General features: G+C 43.4%; 1 protein-coding gene across 2 annotated transcripts in view; it reads right to left on the bottom strand.

Moving 5' to 3' along the window:
• Positions 1-235: 235 nt before the first annotated feature.
• Positions 236-18,179, bottom strand: part of LOC117345631 (ubiquinol-cytochrome-c reductase complex assembly factor 1) — a 41,663-nt gene continuing 23,719 nt past the window's right edge. For both annotated transcript variants that reach the window (XM_033914544.1, XM_033914545.1), the window contains 4 exons: positions 17,095-17,203; positions 8,710-8,787; positions 6,359-6,472; positions 236-602 (listed from right to left, as the gene is read on the bottom strand). In XM_033914544.1, coding sequence (XP_033770435.1) covers positions 468-602; positions 6,359-6,472; positions 8,710-8,787; positions 17,095-17,203 — 436 coding nt within the window. In that variant the 3' untranslated portion in view covers positions 236-467. The remainder of the gene's footprint in view (positions 603-6,358; positions 6,473-8,709; positions 8,788-17,094; positions 17,204-18,179) is intronic.

Below are 18,179 nucleotides of genomic sequence, written 5' to 3'. Positions count from 1 at the left end.
GAGCAGACAGAGATGACAGGATACTTGGGGAGGGGGGAAAAAGGGTGAGTCCAGATCACTGGCTCATGTCAGACACCTTAAGTGTCTTTAAAAATGCTTTGTGGCCTTCTTTACATTTCACTATTTTCACAAAGGCTGGAAACTCAAAGCAGGGGGTAAAGTAGTCATGGAGCATAACGGAGTGATTGAGCTTCTATTCGGATGCCAAAAAGAAACAGTAAGAACACATGATGCGCAACGTAAAGAGAGACTAGATTTTAATGAATATGAAATGTCTCTGTTATATATAGTTTAAGGTTTTGAAAAGTCACCATGCATCAGTCCATAAAACTGCTCTTTGTGTTCTCTGAAAAAAACAGACTTCACAAAGAATTTCAAATCATTCCCAAGTAACACATGCTTATTTCAGCCCTTTTCTCTGGTCCATCTTTAACATTTTGTGAAAGGTCTCTGCAGGGCCGGATTTCTCAGAGTCCCTCGTCATTGTATGTAGGAGAAGGCAGCTTCAGGATGCTCTGTGGGTCATGTTCCATAAGGGGGCGCCAAACCACGTCACCTGTAAGCAGCAAGTCCTCTCCAACTAGGGAATCCAGATATTGCATCTGAAACGTGTAAGAGAGTAAAATCACAGAACACACTGAGCAGAAAATGGAGTGAATTCACTATTCCTACACATCGTCTGAACTTCCGGTATATGCAGGAATTTGATCCTTGCAAAAGAGTTTTCTGTGGCTTTGGAGAAATTACCTTGCTGACAACTGGTGCCTGTACTGCTCATTACCGTTTCACTCCCCTCCCTACACAGCTAACATTCTCTCTGCATTGCCCCCACTGCTGCTAGTGACACACACACACACATACTTCACTCCTTGCCATGGCTATCAATCGTGCCTAGCCGGTAGCAGTCTCCTGAGATCTATTAAGCAAGTTTAGTTTTGTGTCTCTAACTTGCTAAGTATTTATTTAAAACATTTCTTACTCGCTATATCCTTCAATTTTATGCGCGTTACAAAATGAATACATAATTTAAAACAATAAACAACCAAATAGACAACTGTTGGAGTGAGGAAGAGAAGAAAGGAGAATGGACAGAGTGGAATAAGAAGGGCTGAAGAAAGATGTCATGGAGTAAGTAACTTATTCCAGAGGACTGCGCGTTCCAGTTGATTTCAGAGAGCAAACTGGGTCATACAGGTTTAAACTAGTTTAAAATATTCAGGAGCTACACTAGTCAGAGTCTTACATATGAGCAAAGGTAACATATTGTGCTCTAAACCGCACAGGAAGCCAACACAGAGTCTTCACTGAACAAGAAACACAATTGGTTCTTTGCAACCCCACCATCAACTAAAACGTAGCAAGCAATAAACCCCAATCTACTCTACTTCAGTTCACTCTCATGGGGAATGATAGATGCCGGATAAATTTAGTTTCTGGTTGCTTGAGAGTTACTATTAAAAATAGGCCTAACTAATGCTATACCCCATACTATTCCATACCATAAACTGTTCCAGACAAACTACCAGGAATGTGGTAGGTAAAGCATGGCATGCCAAGTTTACACTTACATTTCCGCCAGAAATTGATTTTATTTTCATTTTTACTTAAAGTATTACAGTATTTCTTGGATTGTTTTTGCTGGTTGCTTGAGAGTTCTGGTAACTGAATTCTGGTTAGCAGAAAGTCTTTCAAGAAACACCCTAAAATCAGCTTTAGTAATCAAAGGCCTAATCTTACTCAAAACATATAGCTGAAGTTGCTCTTGGTGGGTGACCTAAGAATGTCGTTTTAAGTGGTTGAAGATTATTTGCATATTGATTCTGGAATAACGGATGTCAGAGAATATCTATAGATTCAATGTTTAGTGGCTTTTCTTGCATTTCTTCTAACATTTGGACTTCTTGGCTCGCCTGCAACACAACTGGCTAGTGTGAACTGCAACGTGTAAAACACATCCCATAACAAAAGCAGAGTCTTTTCAAAGCCTTTCGGAGGCCCCTCAAATGCCTTTTCCAAGGGAAAATAGCTCTTTGACCATAATGAGCATGCTTTAAAATTAATCTGTACCCTCTTTGTACTGTGCAGTATTTCAAAAGAACATAAAGCAAAACTACCCTTCAACAATTCAGCTTTTCCTGCTAAGTATTTTTGAAGTTCTTCAGCTGGTTCCCTCCAGCTCCTGGGAACAACTTCAAAAAGACCTCGCATGGAATGAGCTCAGATTAATTTGCAATGTCTGCCTGCAGCCATCTGTGACATCACTGCCAATATGGAGTCAGTGAGGAAATCTACTATTTGTCTCATGAAAGCTGCTCTCAGAGGGTCAGCAGAATCAACAGGAAAGCCACTTTCTGTGCCTGCTTCTGAAATACTCAGCTTGTTTCCAGTTTGATATGTTGTAGCTAGGAGGGAAAGAATTTTACAAATATATGGCTGAATCTTGGCCACAAGATTCCTTTATTCCAGTCCCCCATTGAAATGCATATAAACATATTATGAAGGTGACACACTTGGGTCCCAGGAAGGAAGGATAACTGCCACTTGGGCCTAGATTCACTAACCTTCCTTTCCGTGTCCAATCCGTGGGTGACTGCAGGCAGGCCGACAAATTCACTAAACGCCAGCATGCAAATGGAGGCGATTGGAGGAACGCCCCCCACCGACCACACGGATCGATAGTGAGTGATCCTGAAGCATGCGCAGATCATCTTCTTTGTCTGTAGATGGTCTGCGCATTCTTACAGAGCTTCGAGCTACTTTTATTTCTGTTTTGTTACCTTTTTTATATACTTCGTGAGCCTGTGGTGAGTCGGGGTTGAGCTGGGCAGGCGAGTCGGGGCTGGGCAGAGCAGGAGCGTCGGGGCTGGGCAGAGCAGGAGCGTCGGGGCTGGGCAGAGCAGGAGCGTCGGGGCTGGGCAGAGCAGGAGCGTCGGGGCAGAAACCATAGCAGCAGAGAGCAGGGCAGTCGGAATGGACCTGAACGACTGGTCCTCACCAGTCGCTTATTTTTGGATCGGCCAGCCCAGTTGGTGTTCCTGGAAAAGTTTAGTGAATCGCATCCTTCCTACTTGCATGCGCAGATCGGAATCGGGTTAGGGTCGCAAACCCTTGATCCCTACTGACTCAGATCTGAAGTGGCAGAGAAATTGGTCATGATCAAATTAATATTCAATTTTGTGCCATCTGTAGACATCGTTTCCAGATGAGTTAATACCTCCACTGAAAAACTTTCTGCATTGCTCAGTCAGTAACTTTCACATTAAACTTAAGAACTTAAGACTAGCTTTACTGGTCCATCAAGTCCAGTAGCCCAGTAGTAGTTACTCTTGGTTTCTTTCTGCATTGGTCCTCCAGTGTTTACTAACCTTGGTGTCAACGGTCACCTTCAGGTGTGGCAAACTAAGCAACTGCTCAAGGGGGACCCAGCGATTTTGCAAACGAGAAAGGTATTTACAAAAAAAAGCCCCATATTTGCCGTTCAACACTCAACTCAACCCTAGAATGACCATGAAAAAGATCCACGATACAACTTTCTTTGTATATATAGAGCAAGTGTCGGATCTGCTTAGTGGCCATCGAGGCTAAGGTCTTTAATGAGCATTAAATTACCCACGTGCAGAAGGTCACCATGATTTAGTAATTCTTGTTTTGCCAATTTATTCTGTAAGGTAATATAATACTTTTCAAACCTTGTTTTATTATGCCCATCTTCATGCCACCTTAGCGTCTTTCATGTGTTTTTAAAGGTTTTTTGTTTTTTAATACATTTTCTATTTCAAATTTTCTTTTTTCAGTCAGTTGCTCCATGGAAATTTAAAAGAGCCAGCAGGCAGGCAGGGCTGCGAGTGAGCCAGAGAAGCAAACTGCGAGGGACAACCCTGAGCACCAAGTTACTACAGTAGCCCAGCTATGAAGAGAGACACTAACGCATATGGGAAACTCAGCGGCTACGATTCCAAAAGGAAGGAGGCTCCTCCTGTGCTTTGCGGGGCCAATCTTGCGATATTAACCTGAGATACAGGAAACTGACACATATGGAGGATCAAGGAAGTAGAGGTCAAAAAAGCCAACTGCTCGCGCCATGGGGCAGAGAGAGAAAAAATCCTGCTCCGTTTCTGCAGCTATCATGAAAATAAGACCTACCCTGAAAATAAGACCTAGCAGGATTTTCGGGGTAGGTCTTAATATAAGCCTTAGTCCCGGGATTTGCCGGCAGTTTCCCTTCCTTCCCTCCCATCCCTTGTGCAGCAGGACCCTTGAGAGAATACCCCCCCAAGCATCCGCCCCCGCTATGCAGCCAAACCCCCATCCTTCCCTCCCTCCCATCTGAACCCGGCCACGAGCCCTACTAACCTCCCTAAGCAGTGTCGGGCCGGCAGCACTCTAACAGGCTGCTTCAGCCTTGTCCGCCTGTGAATTCAGTATGCCACGTTACTCATCGGTAACGCGCAGAGTGAATTCATGGGCAGACAAGGCCGAAGCAGTCTGTTAAGAGTGCTGCTGGCCTGACGTTGCTTAGGGAGATAACTAGGGCTTGCGGATGGGTTCCGATGGGAGGGAGGGAAGGATGGGGGGTTCAGCTGCAAGGCGGGTGCTTAGGGGGGAGGGAGGGAAGGGAAGCTGGGCAAGGGTCCTGCTGCACGAGGGATGGGAGGAAAGATCTGCACATGTGGGGGAGAGAAAGAAAAGAGGAAGAATTGGGGTGAAGGAGAGGAAGGGAGAGATGATCATGTACATACTCCAAAAATAAGAGCTAAAATTAATATAAGACACAGTCTTATTTTCAGGTAAACACAGTAGAATGAGGGCGAGGATGACAATGATGCAGGGACACTTTCAAAGTGCTGCGGTCATTCTTGCCTCTTAGGCAGCTCTGGGTTTCTGATTTCTTTAAAGTGTGCTTCCTGTTCAGTTTGACTTTAAGTTGCGGATCTGGTTTCTCGGCACACTTCCCTAAACCCCAGAGACCCTGGCTGCACCAACTCATACCGATTACGATGTCGAGCTGCACTGTTTCTACAGTAAATGAGTGCCAAATGAAAACAAGAAAACTGCCAAAATAACAAAGGTCAGCATAAGAGCAGTTCTGATATCCCTAGACATGAAAAAGGGAGGGTTTAGCCTCCCTGTTTTCATAAGGGCAAAATCTCTCTGTTTTCCTGTCAGAAGGGAAAGCATGGTATGGTGAATTAAGTGATTGTACACCCAAACCACAAGTTAGAAATCTATCACCCTCACTTAAAAGACTGCAGCTGCCTTTGAGAATTCTTCAGAAGTGTGTAAGGAAGACAGTAATCCCCACCACGTATCACTTACACTGCTTCCTTGCAGACCTGTAATCATACAAGCTGAGCTAAGCAAAGCAATCGCACAAGTGTTCTACTAAATTAAACTACCGTATTTTTCCGCTCCATAAAACGCACCTGACCATAAGACGCACCCTATATTTAGAGGAGGAAAACAAGAAAAAAACCCATTCTGAACCAAATTCTCCCTGTCAGGCTCTGCATCCAAACCCCACACTCCTTGTCAGGCTCTGCACCCTGTCCCCCCTCCCTGCCAGGCTCTATACCCTGTCCCCTCTCTGGTGGTCTAATGGTAGGCTTGGACAGGGCACAAGGCAAGCAGGCAGGTAGGGACAGGACAGGCAGGCCTAGTGGCTGGCAGATAGGTAGAGATAGGGCACTGGGCAGGCAAGCCTAATGGCAGGCAGGCAGGTAGGGACAGGGCAGGCAGGTCTAGTGGCTGGCAGGCAGGGAGAGATAGGGCACAGGGCAGGCAGACCTAGTGGCTGACAGGGCCAGGGCACAAAGCAGACAGGGCAGCCCCCCGGTATCTTTTTGCTTTTTTTAATCCCGGAGGATCAAGGAAGTAGAGGTCAAGAAAGCCAACTGCTCACGCCATGGGGCAGAGAGAGAAAATCCTGCTCCGTTTCTGCAGCTACCATGTTTCCCCGAAAATAAGACCTACCCCGAAAATAAGCCCTAGCAGGATTTTCGGGGTAGGTCTTAAAATAAGCCTTAGTCCCAGGATTTGCCGGCAGTTTCCCTTCTCCATGATGCCATCCTCTTTTGGCATCTATAAACTTTCTCTCACTAGCATGTCATAATGAGAAAGCTGAGGTTAGTTCAAGTTTTCCATTAATTGTCACAGCTTTTCTTCTTTCCTCATTCTGACCTCCGTTGCGCTACGCTTCCCCAGCACACAGGACATTACTAAGCATGGTAGAGGATCCCTTCATTAAATGATTTTCCCTACAATTTCAATATAATTTGTGCTTATCCTCCTTTCACCAGTGCCATCCATTTTAATTCTCTGGTATGAGGAGGAGAGAAGAGGCAAACGGCTAGAGTCCTACCTGTTTGCGTACATATTCCACCATGAATTCTAGGTGCCTTGGATCTTCACACTGTTTATTGAAAAGATTTCTCCAGAGTGCACCTGCCAGCACACGATCATCTGACAGGATCCCCTGAAATGAATTCACCAATGGCTATCAAACAGATATCTTTCCACTTTTTTTTATTTTGCAAACACTTAAAAAGTACTTGATTGATGACTATTGTTACTGATAATTAAGATTTTTGTGCATCTTTTCATTTTTTTTTATTGCATGTTGCTTTAACCATTATTGGGATTAAGTAGATGATAAATATTTGAGATTAGATTAGTTAGCTTCTCCAGTGTTGTAGTATATGTCAGTTTTAACTTCTTGGAGCTCCCAGGTCAATTTTTGTCTACATAGTTCTATTTCTAATTTGTGATCCCTTGTTCTCGATTTGGGAAGGGTTTGTTTCTGTGTAGAAATCAGTAGCAGTCCAACTTGTTCTGTTTTACCAGTAGTGTTCCAGGACCTAGGGTATATTTGTTATGTTCCATCGGAATTAGTGTTACTGTTGTATGGTAGGTTTTCTATGTGTACACTGAGTTGGGATTTTTGTTTTCTCAGATTGGTATTTCAGTGGAAGTGGACAGATCATGTTTACATTTAACTCATAAGAGCAGTCATACTGTGTCCACAAAGGTCAGGCGTGCAATGGGTCAAATATGGGAGCATCATCCGTCAGGTGTGTCAACTGGAAAAAGACTATCTTTGTTGCTATCATGTTTTCCATTCTACAGACATTAAATACTCTTTACACACTAAAGTGGAAATGCCTCTATTTGCTCAGAAAGTATTTTTTTGCTACGCCTTCCGTCTACAGCAGGGGTCTCAAAGTCCCTCCTTGAGGGCTGCAATCCAGTCGGGTTTTCAGGATTTCCCCAAGGAATATGCATGAGATCTATGTGCATGCACTGCTTTCAATGCATATTCATTGGGGAAATCCTGAAAACCCGACTGGATTGCGGCCCTCAAGGAGGGACTTTGAGATCCCTGGTCTACAGGATACACAATGCTTTTATTTATTTTACTAAATTTCTTTCAGGTTAGGTAGAGATCCAATGTTCTCATATTTTTTTTTTACACAGAAGCACAGGAGACAACAACCAACAGAATGGAATCGAACACAAGATGGCTTGACACGAGTTGGGTTTCGGGCCGAGGCCAGCATCAGGAGTCCAAAGCGTTCTATTGTCCCAAGATGTTCCAAATGGTTTGAATTTCCAGTGACAACTGGTGTCTAGTCTCTACTGAAGTGCAATTTGATGAGCTTGATAATGACAAATGCTGACCTCCAGCAAAAAGACGACTTGTGTCGAGTCATCTTGGGCTATTCCATTCCATTGGTTGTCTCCTGTGCTTGTACTTTGTGGAGGATTGAAGGTCTTCTCTTCTTGCCCTCATATTTTTTTATACATTTTCCTTCACTGTTACACATTGCCTTTTTCCTTGCAAAAGAAATCCTTTTTGGATTGTAGAACAGTTTTCCCTGATATTTCACAAGCAAAACACAATTAGCTGGCAGATTACATTGCATTTCATTAGCGTCTTTCATTCCGCCAATACCTTGCAGTTCTAGGTGGATTACAAAAGAGGTGTTCTGGACCTATCCAGTATAATTACAAGATAGATATTTAGTTGGAACGTTAGGATCTGGGGATAGATTGAGGTGATCTTGATAAATTTCCTGAACAACATGGTTTTTAATTCACTCCTGAAGGTTTTGTGGCCTGGTGTTGCTGCTTGAGTGGCCAGTAGACCATCGTGCATTTGCTTGCGTTGTTTGCCTTTGATTGGGGAGTGAGTAAAGAGTGCCTGTGCTCTCCTTGCTCTGGGTGTGTTGTTCCAGATTAGTCCATCGTCATTTAGGGAGCTAGAGTGAAATTATCAGGAGATTTAATTTAACCTATTTATTATATACCACTTATATCCTAAGTGGTTTACATTCAGGTACTTTTATCATATTTCCCCATCTGTCCCGGTGGCCTCAAACTCTATCTAGTGTACCTGGGGCAACAAAGGGATTAAGTGACTTGCCCAGGGTGAAGGATTTGAACCCACAACCTCAGGGTGCTAAGGCTGTAGATCTAACCACTGCACAAGATTATATTACTTAAAAGTCAAGGCACCTTCCTCAGAGCAAATAACTGATGAAGGTGTTTCACTGTAATTGAACATATTAAACCAGGTGCTGTTTATGAATTACAATCTCTCCCCCCTCCCCTTAGGGGCATATTGATCTTCTGGGCATTCCATATTTTTCTTTATTACCTCTCTAAGCTAATCTTCTATTTGCTGGGTTATTCTGCTTAAAATCTAAGACTTACTTCATCATAGCCAAAAACAGCAGCATAGAAATTTTCCATCATGACTCTCATGCTGTTCTTCAGAGCAACCGAATCAATCTGTAAAAAGAAACACAGCAATAAAGGACCCAAAAGTGCTCGATATCAATGTTTTCTGGACTACGAGAATCATAATGGACAGCGAGTAAGGGGTTAAGTATCATCAAATCTGGAGCCTCCACCACCACGTTACAAATCAACTACCTAATATCAGATGTTAAATCATTCAAAGTCCATATACAATGGGAAAATTAGGTTCAAAGATTTAAAATCATTCTGGACCCAACGGTTGACATGAAGGAATGTATTTTTGAGTTCAATGGGTGAAATGCTGTCCATTCTTCCTTATTCTGATGTTAGAAGATGAAGCTATTTCGGGTTTAAAAGATAACTGAACCTACAACCATTTTTGACGCTCAATAAGCAAGAAACAAAAATTAGGGATTATTGTTTATATTACTTATATTCTGCTTTTACACAAAGCGGATTACAACAGCACATTCATAATTAAAACAATAATTTCACATTCATACGTCACAGTGCTCCAGAACAATCTCAAAGTCCCTCCTTGAGGGCCGCAATCCAGTCGGGTTTTCAGGATTTCCTCAATGAATATGCATGAGATCTATGTGCATGCACTGCTTTCAATGCATATTCATTGGGGAAATCCTAAAAACCCGACTGGATTGTGGCCCTCAAGGAGGGACTTTGAGACCCCTGATCTAAAGGGAGAGAGATAACTTCAAACTGAAATTAGGTCTAAGGTCCTCGGTACTTGATTAGAAAATTCTTCTTTACGATGCTCCAGTTTTGTGGTATATGTTTAGAACTATAGCACATGTCATCTTACGAATCATCGTATTACCCCAATTAGATTACTGTAGCGTTAAGTTATAAATTACAACTGCTAGACTGATTTTTGGTGTGGGGAAATATGAAAGAGCTTCTCTCTTGTTGAAAAATTTACATTGGCTGCATGTTGAACAGCAACTCTGATTTTTTTTTAAACTTTACATGGTCTGAGCTCAATATTGCCTTACACCAGTGTCTCTCAAACTGTGAAGGGCACAGTGGTGTGCCCCAAAGAGATTCCAGGATTTTACTCTTTTTTAAAAATTCCCTTTATAAGTACACACTAGAATAGATGACGTACATCACATACACAAGAGCCTGTCAATGTCATGAGCATCTGTGTGTGTAAGGATACAACCGCTCAGACAAGCATCATTCTTTGATGTGATTAAAATTACTTCCATTAGTTTTCAGAGATCATTTTTTTATGCAGTAGTTATCCCAACTTGAGCAACAAAGCAATCAAGGCTTTGTTACTGTTTGGATCTTCTTATGTTTGCAAACTTGGATTTTCAGCACTGACAGAAATTAAAGAGAATAACTGCAGATGGCGGATGACAAAATGCATTTTTGCTTGTTGACTATCGAGGCGTGTTTTGAGTTAATTTGCACTCCAAAAACAAGCACATCCATCGCATTGATTAGCAATTTTTTTCCAACTACTTTAGTTTCACCTTTGTTACCATTACTCATACAAGGCTTAAAGATCTTTAAATAAATAACTCTCAAATTTAATTTTCTGCTGGTTTTGCAATTTTATAATTTCAATTATAAAACATTTGCTCCGTTTAGTGTGTTGGAGCTAAAAAAGGTTTGAGACACGCCGCCTTACACAACCATTAAATTTTCCTAGCAAGTGACAAGATACTCGCTTCCAGCCAGCAATAAAGGCTCCTTTCACAAAGGTGCGTTAGGGCTTTAACACTCGGAATAGGGCACACGCTAGACCTTAACGCCAGCACTGAGCTGGCGTTAGTTCTAGAAGTGTAGCGCATGCTAAAATCCTGCATGTGCTATAAACACAGTGAAGAATATTAATCTAAAGTTAATGGTAGATACTGGAATGACGTTCCCATACAAGTCAAACTTATTTCTTTTTTTAGAAAGCTTTAAAGACATAAACCCCCACCCACCTCCTTTTACTAAGCCACTGTAGAGGTTTCTACTGTGGCCCGGAAGGCTAAATGCTCCGAGCTCATAGAATTTCTAGAAGCGTTGGAGCAGTGTTGGAGCATTTAGTGGCCTGAGCTCTAGCACGGCTTAGTAAAAGAGGGCCATAACTGGTTTTCATCTCCAGTAAATAAGTGAAATGTATCTTCTGTTATTATATTATCTCTTCTTTTGTTGAAGACCTCTTTACCCAACGTGTGGTAGACACCTGGAATGCGCTTCCAGAGGACGTTATAGGGCAGAGTACAGTTCTAGGGTTTAAGAAAGGATTGGACAATTTCCTGCTGGAAAAGGGGATAGAAGGGTATAGATAGAGGTTTACTGCACAGGTCCTGGACCTGTTGGGCCACCGCGTGAGCAGACTGCTGGGCGTGATGGACCTCAGGCCTGACCCAGCAGAGGCATTGCTTATGTTCTTATGTACTGTAATCCAATATAGATCTCAGAAGAGTACCGTATTTCACTTGCTAGGTAAGGCAGTGGATCCTGTTGGTTACTCATGTGGTATGGGTGTACCTAAAAAGTCTTGGAAACCTTGGTACCATAAGCGTCTAACTCTTGAAGGGTCAAAGCTGTGGCAGAAGAGACCAACAGCAGTGCTGCAGGGTATCACAGACAGATAAAGATTGCTAGGAAGCTATTCATCTGTTGGGTAAGGCAATCAAACAGGAACATATAACCCCTCTTTGTACTTGTTATTCCTGATTGCTGATGGGTTTTTCGCTCTGTATGAAAGGGTATGCACGCTTGTTTTACCATTTCTGCCATGTCAAGTTTCACTTTGTCAGCCATGCTTGTAATATTATGTCTGCTGTGCTCTGCTCTGCCATGTTTTGTCATTTAATGTATGTCAGAGTGTGGTGCAGAGATTATAACCACAGCCTCAGCACCCTGTGATTATGGGTTCAGGCCTACATTGTCCCCTGTGGCCCTGAGCAGGTCACTTGGTACCCCATTGCCCAGATTGTGAGCCCACTGGGACAGACAGGGAAAAATACTTGAGTAGCTGAATAAATTCAAGTAAACCGTTCTGAGCTCCCCTGGGAGAAAACTGTTGACTAAATAATGTATACTTCTAGTCCTGGAGCATAGATTTGTAGTCCTTCTCCTCTCAACAGCTGGGTGTCTACTTGTAAGAGTATTTTTCTGCTGTGAAACGAGATCCATAAGGAAATCAAGGCTGAGGGCTCGCTTAAGAAATTATTTCAGGTTAGCCTTTAACCCTTGATGGAGGAGCTGTCTCTATTGGGAGCACCTAAGGATGATGGATGTGTTATGTTCTGTGCTTAAGGTATGAATTCTCTCGGTACGTTCGCTTTCGGATCTTGAACTGTTTTCTAGTCATTTAGTGTTGTCTATTTTTTTATTTATGTAATGTAAACCTACTGTGATCCGACAAAGCTTAGCAGTATAGTAACTTTTAATAAACTATATGGAAAAGACTGAGGAAGGTAAGTGAAGATGTTCTCACTTGTCCATACGCAGCTCCAGTGCTATTTTAAAGGGCAGGAGATGGTGGTGGGATGAGACATACCTGTTATCTAGACTTAAATGTCTCTTAAAATTCAGAGATCTTCCTCCAGCTCTAGTGATTAGGTTCTGTATTAAATAAATATATTTTCCGATTCCTCTCATTTGGGTCTTGGCCAGAATGTGAGCAGAGACGACTTCTTATCGGTTTCTAGAAATGGCTAGCAGAGGTATTAAGAGAAGTATCTCAGTACTTCAACAGTTAAAAGATTTTTTTGCCAAGGTTCTAAATTACAGATAAAATAAACAATGAAAGGCCTGTTAAAGCTCCCGTCTACCATGTTCGTCAATGTTCACAAGGGCTCCTTTATTACTGTACTCTTTCAAAAGTGAATACAAATTATACCTCTGCCCTCTAAGTAAGAGGAAAAGAAAAACAGGGGAAGCTGAAAATAATCCCCGGAGATATGCGAAGCTACATTTTTTAATGCTTTGCAAAACATATTAGACAAAATATTTTTACTTTTTAGAACTTGACCTAATAGCTTTGTGTGCTGGATGTAAAATGAATGAAAGAGAGCACGAGTGAGTTTTCTTGAACTTTGTTTGCCAGGAATGATCAAATGATATTGGCTTCCTCTGAAATGAACAACCTACCTCTGTGAAAGACTGCCTTAATGCACTCGAGGCTGAAGCCAGGTCCCTTTTTTGGCGTGGAGGACTGGTCTTGTAGTTGGAGAAGCTGCCTCGGCACTGAGGTTGAGTTCAATTCCCACTGCAACTCCTTGTGACTCTGGGCAAGTCACTTAACACTTCATTGCCCAAGGTACAAAATAAGGACCTGTCTAAAATATGTCAACTGCTTTGATTGTAACCACACAGAAAGAGCAATATATCAAGTCCCATTCCCTTTACAAGTTAGAAAGTACATGTCAAGGGCCAGCGAGAGCTCACCGGACGCTTGGTGAATTCTGCGTCACAATGACAGGAAGAGCCGACACTGAAGGATAAAAAGCGACGTTGCCTGTGGTAACTTTTCTGACATAGTCACATTTCCCTGCGCACCACCAGTTCAAATTCAGCTCCATTTCCCTGTTCAATGTCTTTCTCTCTTCCATGCTCAAGAGTCGCCTGCCCTTTTCCCCTTGCTACCAGTACTGGAGGCTTCCCACTTCTTTCGGTCTTAGCCCAGGTGCCTCCTGTTCCCACTGCACAACTTCTTGCTAGTAGGTCAGGTCACATCAAGTTGTGGCCCCCCCCAAGCTCAGCAAAGCCCCCGGGCAGAAATTGTAAGTGCCCCCTCTTTTGCGTGTCAAGAGGAGCAGTGTTTCATTGGACAATGAGCAATGCCCTTGTCAAGCTCTGGGCAGGGGTGAGGGTGTTTGAAGTTCCACATCCAGTTCCAGTCCAGCTGGTTTCCTGGCCACCTACCACTTCTTTGAACTCATCAACTCCAGTCCAGATTCTCAAAGAGCAACAAGATTCCAGAAGTAGCAACTTTACTACTACTAGTATTTATTATTTCTATAGCGCTGACAGTCCCTGCTCAGAAGAACTTACAATCTAATGTTAGACAGGACATTTCAGGGTTGGGGAGATTATAGTGGGTATAGGTATCTGGCAGCAGTGAATGGGGAGTTAAGAGTTGTAAGCAGTTTCAAAAAAGTGGGCCTTTAGCTTGGATTTCAACACTGCCAGGGACGGAGCATGACGTATTGATTCAGGCAGCCTGTTCCAGGCATACAGCGCTGCAAGAAAGAAGGGACGAAGTCTGGAGTTGGCAGTGGAAGAGAAGGGTACAGATAAGAGGGGCTTGCCCAATGAGCGGAGATAATGGGGGGGGGGGGGGGAGAATTCCAGGCAGAATCCCCAAATAGTAGTAAGATTCCACACTACCAATCCCAAGGCAAGAAGTGGCTTCCCCTATGCCTCTATCAATAACAAGTATGGACTTTTCCTCCAGGATCTTGTCCAAACCTTTCTAAAAAGCTAGCTTCACTAACCATGGAAACCACCTCCTCTAACCAGAATGTCAGTGCTTCTCAGCCCTGTCCTGGGGGTATGCATAAGCAGTTAAGTTTTCAGGATTACTAAATGAATATGTACCAAATCACTCTCATGCATGTTCATTAATGTAATCCTGAAAACCAAATGGCTGAGAAACACTGCAGTATGCTACCAAATATCATAGTTTTCATTTCATTAAAATTGGTTGGGTTACACTGATGACAAAATACTTGGCAGCAAGGGGTTAATAGTTGCTTCTGTGGTCAGTCCAAAAACAATCATTCTGCACCTGAGTGTTCAAACCCACAGACAGTAAACTTCCATTGCCAGCAGTAGGATTATGGATTCATGACTAGCTCCCAGACTACTTGCTGTAAAAAGCTCAAACCTGACAGTTTATGCCACAAGGTGGAGATCTCTCTGAATGTCGAGCTCAACTGAGCTTTCAAAGCTGTTACGATTTGTATTTCATGCCACTGCATTACACCAACTTCAATGTTTGGTCTTGAAATTGGCTTAAAGGTCACAATGGAAAAATGAAGTAAAGAGCACTGGTTAGCCAAAGCGTAAGACATACCTAATGGCAAAAAGGAACCTGGTCAGGTGAAAAAGGCCTATCTGAGGTCTGCTTTCCCCAGCGGAAAATGCTGAGGCTCAGGGCTCATGCTCTGTTTTCACAGCTGTGTCAGCCTTTGGCTCGGGAGTCTTAAGGAGAGAAATGTGTCGATTACCTTTCTAACAAACTTATATTTTCCAAAGCAGCTTCATCCATGTCTCTTAACTGGAAAGACGTTCAGCTGAAGCAGGAGATTTCTATTCAGCATTTACAGAGAAAAGGAACTGAGTCCAATACAAGCTACATGAGCGAGATCAAAATCACCACCTGTTATAGCAGCGCATTGGTCATGAAACTTATGTTGCAGGTATGCCTATTAGCTAACCAGATGTCACAAAATGTAGTTTAAAAAAAAGTAGTTACAGAGTCCTTCAGAAACATGGGGTTCAATTCACTGCCCTGTGGGACTTCAAAGGAAGAGGTGACAGCACGGAAGCCACTGTAGAGCAACAAAAGTATAAGAAAACAATATTTCAACATTGGTCAGTCTGAACAATGTTGCGGTACTCTGAGGGGTTTTTTTCTTGCTGGATTTTATCATTAAGATGCGTGAGGTCTCTCATTCCTGGGCAGAGCAGAGCATTAGTGCAATGGAAACACACAGTAACATAGTAGATGATGGCACATAAAGACCCGAATGGGCCATCCAGTCTGCCCATCCTAAAAATTTGATGTTTTTTTTTTTCTTCTTAGCTATTTCTGGGCAAGAATCCAAAGCTCTGCCTGGTACTGTTCTTAGGTTCCAACTACTGAAGTCTCCGTCAAAGCTCACTCCAATCCATCTACACCAGGGATCTCAAAATCCCTCCTCGAGGGCCGCAATCCAGTTGGGTTTTCAGGATTTCCCCAATGAATATGCATTGAAAGCAGTGCATGCACATAGATCTCATGCATATTCATTGGGGAAATCAAGAAAACCCGACTGGATTGCGGCCCTCAAGGAGGGACTTTGAGACTCCTGATTTACACCATCCCAGTCATTGATGCCCTCCCCAGCCCATCCTCCACCAAATGGCCATATACAGACTGGCCTTAATTCTTCACTATTTACTATTATTTTCTGATTCTAGATCCTCTGTGTTCATCCCACGCTTTTTTGAACTCCGTCACCGTTTTCATCTCCACCACCTCTCTCGGGAGCGCATTCCAGGCATCCACCACCCTCCCCTTTTTCTAGTTTCCCATACTACTGACTCTACTTCCTGGGGGATAGTGAAAGGTTGTTTTCTAGTCCCAGACAGGTCAAGGAGGGTGTGGCTTCGTTAGTACTCAGGATCTTTAAGGAGCCCAAGAGCACTGGAGCATGGCTTTCAGGCCCGATGCTCCCAAGACTGAACAATAGTGCTGTTTGCAAGGTTGATCGCAAGTTGTGCTATTTTTGTACTGTGGAAGCCAGTAACCCAGGGTACTGAGCTGCTGCAGCTCTAAAAACTTTCCTCTTCACTGATGCTTCTAATTAATTTGTTTTCAGCCCTTGGAGACAATCTGCGTAGAAGCCCCCTAGTTCCCCTACGCCTCCTCACTTTACTATAAATGGTCATCACTCTGTTGCCCTCTTTTACTATCATTCACTTTCAACTTCCTCTTGGATTGTAAACTGTTGCAATGTTTTCCTCTGGGCAGTATATCAAGACTTCAATAAACCTGAAAAACCTAATTTAACGTGCAGTAAAAGTCTATTGGAAGAGTTGCTCAGGGAATGTCCCATGTGAATGGATAATTACATTCTCTACGATTGACATTACATATAATTACATTATATGTAAATATAAAGTGGGTGGGAGCTAGGGGGTTGGCCCGCTGTGGAAGGGAAAGCAGCCTTACAGGTAACATCTTTTCTACCTTTTTTTCATGAAACGAATGATAAGAGACTAAAGATACTGGGGCACTGTTGGGGTTTTAAATAACTCTGGGTGCAGTGAGGGGGGAGACGGGGGGTCTACCATTCCCTTCCCCCGTACCTCTGAAATGTTCCTGGTGCGAACAGCAACCCCCAACCTGCTATCATGCCAGCGTCGGCTCTTCCTCTGATGTCACTTCCTGGACCTGAACCTAGAAAGTGACGTCAGAGGAAGAGCCAATGCTGACACAACAGCAGGTTGGGGGTTGTTGCTCACACCAGGAACCTTACAGAGTTAAGGAGGAAGGGACGCGGCGTGCAGCAGGAGGAATTTTGCCAGGCACAGAAGATGTTCTCTCAGAGAAGTGCAAAAACTTTCTTTCTCAGAATATCATCCCGGTCAGTGACTTACCCCCATAACTTTCCCACGCTGCGTAACATCTTCCCACATCACATAAACAACGTAGCGACACATGTATTTCCCAGCTCTTCCTTCTTGTTTCAAGCGTACCAGACACATCCTGGAAAACCACAAATAACATGACTTTAGCAATGTTCCCTAGTAAAAAGGCATTATTGCATAAGCTCAAATATAAACCTAGATTTTCAGGCCAATAAAATGGTCCAAAAAGGGGGGTCTTGGTTTATATTCAAGTCAGTACCCACCCGCCCCTCTCCCGGACCTATTGCAGGCCTCCCCCAGGTCCAGCGGTGAGGAATCCCTCCTGCCTCCTATCCGACAGCAGGCAGATAAGGCTGGATAAAGGGTAGGCAATAGAAATATTTTGCTCTTCTCCTCCAGTCCTGTAGTCCCAAGAATTAATATGCTGTTTTTACCATTTTATCTAGTAACCCATGGAGCTCTGTACGCATGTCTTCCAAGCCCCGCCGTGTCCCCACCGTGGTCTCCTCACACAAATTGATCCGAATTTCCACTGTGTGTATCCGAGCCCCCAGCTTGGCCAAGTCGGATCGAAGCTCCTGCAGCGCCTCCCGGACCTGTGTCCCAACCGCTGCAATGTCCATTTTCACTTCAACCAGCCACATTTTCATATCTGCCCTGGTGAGCAGTGCAGTGTCGGGCTGGCTATCTGGCACTGGGCTCTCCATGCTTGCTGCACCCATCAGCAACCGTCTCTGCTGTTCCCCAGCCCGAGAACCGGCGCCAAAACTCGACTTCTAGCTCTCTCCCAATATGCTTTTGCAGGGAAATTGCTCAGCACCTAAGTTCCATCTTGACCAATGACGGCACTTCCTTCCCATAAGATGACATTTTTGAGAAGCTGCTGCCCAAGTTACCTGGCCACAACTGATTGACTAAATGCTTCATTACACAGGCAAAAATTCAACATTAGGAAAGTAAACAATTAAGAAGCCTATTAATAATGCTCCAGAGGTAAGCATTTTCAGTGGAAAGACATGCCTAACATAGGCAGCTCGGTGTTTAGCGTGCACTGCTCTGTAGCGCAGCTTTGTAGAAGCTGAAGGCGAATGGCC

This window comes from Geotrypetes seraphini, chromosome 11 (assembly GCF_902459505.1).
Source record: "Geotrypetes seraphini chromosome 11, aGeoSer1.1, whole genome shotgun sequence".
Classification (NCBI taxonomy): Eukaryota; Metazoa; Chordata; class Amphibia; order Gymnophiona; family Dermophiidae; genus Geotrypetes; species Geotrypetes seraphini.
This window is presented reverse-complemented; position numbering and strand designations above follow the sequence as displayed.